A 10,418-nucleotide genomic window follows, 5' to 3' on the forward strand; every position below is an offset into this window, starting at 1 on the left:
CAGAATACTATAAATATACTATGTATATTAACCTCGCGACATGATTCTACTAAGCAGTTGAATTGTCCGAGGGGTAGGCGCATATCCTAGTTATTCTACGGATTGCGACTTAGACGAGAAGTATTCTAATTGAACTGCAACACCAACTCAGCTTCTGTATTTAGCGAATTTTGTTTCGTTTAAATATGCCTGCTTGAGAGTTTCCTTTTGCTCGATAATTTCATACCTATCCCTTCGTAAAAGGAGTAGCTGGCAACTCAGGCACATAGTGCGAGACGATGATCAAGGCTGCTGTTACTGTGATCTACGCAGTACCGGCTAGCTCGGTGTCATGCGCAGGTTTTGGTTTTACGTTCCTCCTCTCCCTTGCGGGAATGGCTGAATAAACCGTCTCTCTGCCCTACAATCATGGATTTTAGCCTCGGGTTGAGGAATTTCTAGTAATCTTGAATGATCATACCTGCCGTTTACTTAGAAAATTTCAACAAGATATCTCTTATACTTGTTAGGTGCGGGTTTACCGCAGGTAACATTCTGTACGAATCTACCGCGGCATAGCACTATAATAATGCTCTCCTGCTTATGCAAAGCGCAGCCTTATTTAGGGAAGGAAGCAGGCTGAGTGAGGGAATGGATGAGTTTGCTGGGGACCATTTCCTCGCTGGAGAAGCTTGTTTTCCCTGAATAAACAGCAATTCAGACCTCTACAAATTTTCCTCACGATGAAATTGGAATAACATCAAAGATCTTGTAATTCTAATTTTCTCTCAACGGCTTGAGGATCACCTCGGGTGATAGCGAGAGGGTGCCAGACATCCGAACAGAGAACAGATGTTCTGGCACATTGTCTGAAAGAATTGGAAGCCAAATTGGTCGGCTCTCCAGTTCCTCGAAGGGTGAGTTTGGATCGAGTGGCCCAAATCATCTCGGATAATTTCTCAGCTCTCACATAGCTCGAGAAGAGGAGAATTGGTTATGGGCTTGGGCAGGGAACGTAACGATCCTCAAGAGGTTCGTTAAACTAGTGCACGTCCGTGCGGGTCTTCTCGATCGAAGGCAACAACTACTGACGTCTGAGTAATCCTCACTTAGAAGTATGTCGAAAGTGAGGAGAGACTGAGGGCGTCCTTTCGTTACGTTTTTCGTAATATTGAAGACGAAGGAGCTTCCTCTTAAGTTGTTCCCTTATTCATGATCCTAGAGGATTAGCTTTAGTCGCCACATGTTGGCCTCTAAGAGGTTGGATTCACAGAGGTCAGGTATTCAGAGAATTGTCCAAAGACCCTTCCCGAGAGAATCGGTGTAATCTAACATCGTCACTTAGTGAAGTATCTAATATCTCTCCTCTCTGAGTCTGAAGGCGTTCAGACTATCGAGAAGCGATAAGATCTTCAAGATTAATGGCAGTCTCTTGGCCAAGGCAAAGCAGTGCTGCCTATTTTCAGTGTTCAATCGGAGGGGGCCGTTTCTGGAGATAGTGAAGGGAAATGACTGTTCCTCCACCTCTACCTCTGTGATTTCGTTATGGTTCTATCTTTCCGTATGAAGTATGAGATAAGATAGAAGTCCTAACTATTGTAGAATATGCAAATATGTTGTTGACGGCCTCTAGGCTCAGAGATTCGGTTCTGTCAAACAACAAAGCTTCACGATCTTTGAGGTCTGTGGAGATCTTGAAATTCTCTGGATCAAAGGTTCCGGCATGGTACTTAGACGTAGTCTGAGTTTCTGATGCCAAAAGCATTTCGAACCTATCCTTTCTGCGAACTTAATACACGTGACCAGAAAGGCTAATATTCTAACCGCTCTAGCCACGGCAAGGAAGGTTAGTGAGGTTTTTAGCCATCATCAGAGGTTTTGGCTTTAAAGGACATAATGCGGTCTGTCCTCTAAGCCTTCCGTTCTTGATAAGAACGAAAAGCCTGTCTAACCCTTGACCCGAAGGCTTGGAGACCAAGGGTATGGCACAAATTATTGGGCAAGGGCATTAGAGAGTCCTGTGCCCTGTAGGGTCTCTCAAGTTTTATCTTGATAAAACTATAGAAAGTCAAGGTCAACGGACAATCTGCGGTGTTCCGTAAAAGACCAGACTGGTTCATGTCCAAGAACACCCTGGCATTATAGCCAAGGATTCTTTTAAGAGGTTCTCATTCATTATGTTTGCATAAAGATTTGAGATTTTTTCTTAATATCAATGCTCAAGAGGTGAGGGCGCTGCCTCGGAAGCATTTCAACAGAAGCATGACACTCAGTAACATCCTGAGTGCCACGCTTTAGTGAAGCAATCTGGGTTCGCTTCACCACTCCCGACAATCTGCGGTGTTCCGTAAAAAGACCAGACTGGTTTAATGTCCAAGAACACCCTGGCATTATAGCCAAGGAGTTCTTTAAGAGGTCTCATTCATTATGTTTGCATAAAGATTTGAGATTTTTTCTTAATATGAATGCTCAAGAGGTGAGGGCGCGGCCTCGGAAGCATTTCAACAGAGCATGACACTCAGTAACATCCTGAGTGCCACGCTTTAGCGAAGCAACTCAGGATGTGAAGACGACATTTCAGATCCGTAAGTCGCTAGGACCATACATATCCGTAGATATATTATTGGGTGCAGGAAGCAACACGAATCCTATCCTATAGAAAAGGGATAGGTGTGCTTTTAACTTTGAAGGGTTGGTCGCTTGAGGCGCGTTCCTTTTCTTTAGCCTAGAAGTTATGGAACTAACTTTGATAGGTTAGGTCAGGTGGTGGTTTTAGCTTCGGTGCCCTCAGAAGTATGGTCATATGGTCTAGTCACATTGTGGTCACGACCCCCGTGACAGATCATCTAGAGCGCACCAGCCATACAGGTCTCTACCTCGCTGGCAACTCTAGTAACGCAGAAGCAGACTTTGGTGACAGTAATCACGAAGTCGGCTATGCTAACAGGTCAGGAACCAAGATGTATATCATCTACTTAATTTAGTTTCCCAAAAATCCTATTCTGTCTCTTCCCACCATCCGAAGGTGGGATTCAGCTATATATATATCTGTCAGGTAAGTTTCATGAACAAAATGTTATTGTTATAATACAATTAAGTTTGTTCATACTTACCTGGCAGATATATATAATTAAAGTGCCCACCCACCTCCCCTCAGGAGACAGTGGCACTGATAAATATGAATAGAAAAATGGGAAAGTAGTTCCTGATATCCGCCTCCCATCGGCGGGAATGGGTACTACCACCTGGCCGCCCACTGCGTGTGCCGCGAATTTTTAAATTCTGTCGGACTTCAGAAAATACAGCTATATTATATCTGCCAGGTAAGTATGAACAAACTTAATTGTATTATAACAATAACATATTATTATAAAAATGTCATTTTTCAATAAGATAATGGCTCTTTCTGTAAAGTGGAAAATCAATTGAGAATGGGTATGTTGTCCAGATACAACCATAGTCATAGTGTTTGATTTACAACAATAACAAGATTTAGCAAGCAGTGTTGGAATTAATATATGCCAGACCAGTTTCTGTTTTTTTCAAATCTAAAGCATTTAATGCCTAAGACTTAATGACTTATGTGATCTTCTGGTAGTTAGGGTCTTTGGTCATTATTGATAGCAGTGAGTCTTTCATTCTCATACTTCATATATGTTGGAGGCCATAATGTTTAATTTTATTCAGTTCTTCAAGAGCCTAACAACAGAGGGAGACTACTTTGAGGACCGGTTGCTAGTAATCCATACTGATCCTGTCTAAGCTACTAATGAATTTTTTCCCAGCTACCATGAGTATAGAGCTACTTAATATCATTTCTGTATTTCTAAATATTACTACTTATAAATATTTTGCTAATACCAAAATCCACTCTGTAATTTTTATCCTAACAATGAATTGGTAAAGCATTAGTCTTGCCATGTGTATACATTATATAGTTTATGTAAGAATTGCATCCTGCTATGTTGGAGAAACAAGCAGAAATTTGGAAAAATCTCTCCAAAGATAGTTTAGCTATTAGTACATATGGTAAGAATAAATTTTTGTACTTCATTTTGGGACAAAAATCACGGATGCAATTATGATTGTAAAACAATGTTTAAAAGCAAAAATATTAAAGAAACGCAGAGATGTGAAATGGGCACCGACTAACTTTGTACCGAGAGTGGTTTGGAACAATCCTTGAGTAGCATGGACAGGATTGGTATGGATTGACTTAGTAGAAACTGGTTTTGGCTGGATAAAGAAGATACCGGGTAATACGATTTTGTTTTTCTGCCATTGACTTGTCTTACTTGCCTGGTAATCAGAATCCTCCCCGAAAGAAACCGTTTATGGTAGAATCTTAAATGTAAAAAAATTTAAAGAGTTTGTGATATCTGCAAGGACATGCATATTCAGTGTTTAACTTCACTTTAATTTTTCTCTGACGAAGGTCCAAGTAGCTTCACAGTAGCCCTTGAATGTTAAATAATTTTTTTATGTGTATAATAATATGCTTTAGAAAATCTACATAATAAGGGGAACACATCTAAGGTTATGAATATTACAACCAGTCATTGTCTGTGCTTTATTTGATAAATATTTTATACAAAAATATTCCTATTGTGGCATCTCTTTCTGTTAAAAAATATAGATGATGTGAGTATTTGCAAAGCCATTTGTGGTATGGATTAAATGAAGTTTAGCATTTCTTTACTTAGTTGATGTAAGAACTAGAGGAATCGATAGGTGGGAGAAAGCTGTTGGCGTCGTAGACCCCAGTGCCAATGAGGTCCTGGCTGACTTCACTGGTGTCATATTCATCATTGTTGTTGTTGTTGCCATTTCCATTAGTGCTGTAGGCATCAAAAGCTCCATCACTAGCATCATCATCGAAAGAACCATATACATCGGAGTCAGTTTCGCTGGATTCATATCCATTAGAAGCACCGTTGCCGTTAGGACTGAAGCCATTGAGTGCCCCATTACTCTTTGTAGCACTGTTTCCATTAGAGCCATAACCATTGGAGGCTCCGTTACCATTATTAGCCCCATTGCCGTTAGAACCATAACCGTTGGAAGCTCCATTGCCATTCGTAGCCCCATTTCATTCCAGAACCATAAACCATTGGAGGCTCCATTTTCCATTCTTTGCACTATTGCCATTAGATCCATAACCATTGGAGGCCCCATTTCCATTCTTTCCACCATTGGAGGCTCCATTTCCATTCTTGGCACCATTGCCATTAGAGCCATATCCATTGGAAGCACCATTTCCATTCTTTGCACCATTGTCATTAGAGCCATATCCATTGGAGGCACCATTTTCATTCTTTGCACCATTACCATTAGAGCCATATCCATTGGAGGCTCCATTTCCATTCTTTGCACCATTGCCATTAGATCCGTAACCATTGGAGGCTCCATTTCCATTCTTTGCACCATTGCCATTAGATCCGTAACCATTGGAGGCTCCATTTCCATTCTTTGCACCATTGCCATTGCCGTAACCATTGGAGGCTCCATTTCCATTCTTTGCACCATTGCCATTGGAGCCATATCCATTGGAAGCTCCATTTCCATTCTTAGCACCATTGCCATTAGAGCCATATCCATTGGAGGCTCCATTTCCATTCTTGGCACCATTGCCATTAGAGCCATATCCATTGGAAGCTCCATTTCCATTCTTGGCACCATTGCCATTAGAGCCATATCCATTGGAAGCTCCATTTCCATTCTTTGCACCATTGCCATTAGAGCCATATCCATTGGAAGCTCCATTTCCATTCTTGGCACCATTGCCATTAGATCCATAACCATTGGAAGCTCCATTTCCATTCTTTGCACCATTGCCATTAGAGCCATATCCATTGGAAGCTCCATTTTCCATTCTTGGCACCATTGCCATTAGAGCCCATATCCTTGGAAGCTCCATTTCCATTCTTTGCACCATTGCCCATTAGAAGCCATATCCATTGGAGGCGCCATTTCCATTCTTTGCACCATTGCCATTAGATCGTAACCATTGGAGGCTCCATTTCCATTTCTTTGCACCATTGCCATTAGATCCGTAACCATTAGAGGCTGCCATTTCCATTCTTTGCACCATTGCCATTAGATCCTAACATTGGAGGCTCCATTTCCCATTCTTTGCACCATTGCCATTAGAGCCATATCCATTAGAGCTCCCATTTCCATTCTTTGCACCATTGCCATTAGAGCAATATCCATTGGAAGCTCCATTTCCATTCTTTGCACCATTGCCATTAGAGCCATATCCATTGGAGGCGCCATTTCCATTCTTTGCACCATTGCCATTAGATCCGTAACCATTGGAGGCTCCATTTCCATTCTTTGCACCATTGCCATTAGATCCATAACCCTTGGAGGCTCCATTTCCATTCTTAGCACCATTGCCATTAGATCCGTAACCATTAGAGGCTCCATTTCCATTTTTTGCACCATTGCCATTAGATCCATAACCATTGGAGGCTCCATTTCCATTCTTAGCACCATTGCCATTAGATCCGTAACCATTAGAGGCTCCATTTCCATTCTTTGCACCATTGCCATTAGATCCGTAACCATTAGAGGCTCCATTTCCATTCTTTGCACCATTGCCATTAGATCCATAACCATTGGAGGCTCCATTTCCATTCTTAGCACCATTGCCATTAGATCCGTAACCATTGGAGGCTCCATTTCCATTCTTTGCACCATTGCCATTAGATCCGTAACCATTAGAGGCTCCATTTCCATTCTTTGCACCATTGCCATTAGAGCCATATTCATTGGAAGCTCCATTTCCATTCCTGGCACCATTGTCATTAGATCCATAACCATTGGAGGCTCCATTTCCGTTGTTGGCACCATTGCCATTAGATCCATAACCATTGGAGGCTCCATTTCCATTCTTTGCGCCATTGCCATTGCCATTAGAGCCATATCCATTGGAGGCACCATTTCCATTCTTTGCACCATTGCCATTAGATCCATAACCATTGGAGGCTCCATTTCCATTCTTTGCGCCATTACCATTAGAGCCATATCCATTGGAGGCTCCATTTCCATTCTTTGCACCATTGCCATTAGATCCATAACCACTGGAAGCTCCATTTCCATTCTTTGCACTATTGCCATTAGAGCCATATCCATTGGAGGCACCATTGCCATTTTTTCGTCCATTGCTCTTAGAGCCAAATCCGTTTCCACTTCCATTGGAACCATAGCCATTATTGGCATTGCCATTTCCATTGCCGTTACCATAGCCATACGGTTCAACTCCAATGAGTTCGTTCACGGAATAAAAATCTTCAGCTGTAGAGCAGTCAAAGTTGAACCACCAGTCGCACACCAAGTATTGCTGGTTAAAGATGGTTCCGTTGGGGCAGAGGAAAGAGTCCTTCTGGCGGCGTCCATTGGGACGATCTTGGCAGATGTGGAAGACTTGGCAGCCGGCTTCATCGGCCGTGTCGGCGTAATAGCCAGGGACATTCTGCTCATCACACGAGAATCCAGTGTCGGGGACGGAGGCCAAAATGGGGTAATCTTCTCCTGGGACACCACCTCCAGGGATGTTCTCAGTAAGAGCAGCAATGGCCGGATCTACTCCATATCCATAGCCGTTGCCATTGCCTCCGAGTGGTCCTCCGGAGGGGGCTCCATAGCTGGTGGACGGTGGCCTATCGGCAGCGGCAACACTTACTAAAACTGAAAAGGAATCGGGTAGTGTTGTAAGAATAGCATTCATTCCCATTTAAGAGCATGCAGTACGTGCCCGTGAACGTGGCACATATAAGTAAGGCATGTACGCAGTCAACGCACTCACCTTTACCCTATATACTGTATGTATAACGATTGTGTAAGCATGAGCATACATTTGTGTGTTTATACTGTACACATTACATATGAATGTATCTTGAATAACGTCCAAGCTGTGATATAACGTATTTCAAAACCTGAATCAGTCATTGTACCAAAATATTGAATTTTCTTCAGACCCCATTTTGTTAATTTTTAAGTGACCCATATTAATGTATTTGTCGCATTTCCTTCGCTTGTTTCAATTAACTTACTAAACCGCTGTCATTAAACTGAGTCCATGAAAGTCTTCACGTTAATATGTAATTGATTTTCAAAAGCAGAGTAACAAATATAACCTCAACATATGCGTTCCTCACACGAATTGATTTCTTGTTTGTCATCATACCATTACTTGACTGATCTTCCGAAACGTTACTGTAAACTGGGAATGACAAGGATAACGTGTTCATAAATAATACATTTTCTGAATTTGCTTCGCATATTAATTGAAATAATTGGCCGTGGAAGTAAGCCAAATTGCAGCATTATTTCTGTAACAACTGATGTTGTCATTATTGTGATACAGATGGAACCCAGGCTATGTGCAATTCCTCTGGGTCGATTTAATGTCTTGTCATGGACCTTCTGTTAATGTACTTGACGTAGGCGTCATTGAAGACAACATTATGATCTATTCTAATACAAATGTAGATTATATATATCTATACACACACACACACACACACACACACACACACACACACACACACATATATATATATATATATATATATATATATATATATATATATATATTATATATATATATTGTACTGTGTGTTAGTGTGGAAGTGAACACATACAGACTTGTTTCACAGAAATATATAAATAAATTCATGTCTATGTATAAGTGTGTTTGTGACTGTTTTCGTATCTTTAGAATCTAACTGTTCATTTTTACTAGTTACATATGTAATTGCAATAACCACAATACCCTCCTAACTTTTTTAAACCATGATCCACTTGTAATGTCTGTATTTTTAGGAACTAAAATATTATGTATTTGTATTTTCATGTTTTTTTATATATATTTTTGTTGCGGGATAAGCCTCCGGTCACAATATTAGTTGATAGGCGTCTTTCAACATTACGTTCATACCCATTTGTCCATTTTGTCGTTCATCCTAATTGCTTTTCTTTTGTTTTTTAGTAAGTACATGCATTTTTAAGTAATATTTTTGGTATTTATCGTCGGGTAACTTGACAATCCTTATGAAAAAGCAACGAAATGTCTGAGAGAGAGAGAGAGAGAGAGAGAGAGAGAGAGAGAGAGAGAGAGAGAGAGAGAGAGAGAACGAACGCCAGTAAAATGCTAAAAACAGAAAAGTTACTACCTAAGATGAGAAGCTTCATATTGGAAGATGCCACCATGCCGGCAGGAGAGTAGCCAGAGGAATATCTCGATCGTTGATGCCCTGTGTGATGCCACAAGTCAGACTTTATACATTTCTGCTGCCATTAGCTCCGCCCTGTTGACCTCTTAGGCGATATCTTCTATCACGGAATTCGGCGGGTGGGAGTGGGCATCGCCGTTTCATGTCTCTCCTATGTACTAGGCCTCTCGATTTTCTTGTAATGAAAAAAATGCATAATTTCCTTAAGTTCAGAACTTTTGGAAATAGATTATTTTCTTCAAAGGGTTATTGAAGAAATTATATTTTAGCGTAATTTTCAGATTTGAAAATATCCGGTTTATCGTTGGTCCAGTTCAAGATGGATTGTGATAATCCAGTTACTCAATCGTTTCCGTACCCAGTAGCATCAGACCAGTAACCAGAAACAGCTTCATCTGTTCGCGTAGAGGGAATTTAACCTTCCCCATAGGGTAAATGTGCCACGTATTAACTGTAAACCACGTGATGATAATGGTGATGATAATGTTAATTACGTTCACATAGCAGACCAGTAGCCAGAAACGGCTTCATCTATTAGTGCAGAGGGAATTTAACCTTCCCCATAGGGTAAGTGTGCCACGTATTAACTGTAAACCACGTGATAATAATGACGATGATAATGCTGATTACGTTGACCGAGTCAGTTCTGTTATAGAGCGAGTAGTATTTGTGATAATTCTTCGGTAATATTCGTATTAGTGTGAAAGATTATTTCACTTTTATGTAGAACGTCAAGAATGTTGGTTTGTTTCAGTATAAACATCAAATATTACTTCCCTTGCTCTCGTTTGGTCTAATCCGTTGGTTTTCTCCAAAATCTGGTGATTTAAGACACCGGAGAAGGTATGTCAGTACTATAGGCTTATGTAAAGTAGATAGACTCGTTTTAGAAGGAATCCAGTTACGAGTCTGGATGAGTATGTAAGACGATGGTTGCGTTCTCTTAAGTACCGCACGTGCATTATGTAAGCGACATCAAATATAGTTCATACCTATATATTTATATGGAGTGTTATTCTCTTACTAAGGAGGGTAGAGGAGGTTTGGGTAGTGGGCCTTACCTCACAGTCCTTGTTTTAATATAGTTGAAACTAGAGTTTTTCGTTCGGTCAGTGGTTGGTCCTTCATACCGTTAATTTCCTGAATGTGGAACTCATAGCGTTCTTATAATGTTTACAGTATCTTTAGACGCTTTACTTT

General features: G+C 40.8%; 1 protein-coding gene across 1 annotated transcript; it reads right to left on the reverse strand.

Moving 5' to 3' along the window:
- Nucleotides 1-4,535: 4,535 nt before the first annotated feature.
- LOC135198845 (fibroin heavy chain-like) lies at nucleotides 4,536-9,234 on the reverse strand. Its single transcript, XM_064226816.1, is given in 3 exon segments — nucleotides 4,536-5,890; nucleotides 6,116-7,671; nucleotides 9,159-9,234. Coding segments are annotated over 3 exon segments (2,805 nt in total). The 5' UTR covers nucleotides 9,196-9,234; the 3' UTR covers nucleotides 4,536-4,678.
- Nucleotides 9,235-10,418: the final 1,184 nt, after the last annotated feature.

This window comes from Macrobrachium nipponense, chromosome 22 (assembly GCF_015104395.2).
Source record: "Macrobrachium nipponense isolate FS-2020 chromosome 22, ASM1510439v2, whole genome shotgun sequence".
Lineage (NCBI taxonomy): Eukaryota > Metazoa > Arthropoda > Malacostraca > Decapoda > Palaemonidae > Macrobrachium > Macrobrachium nipponense.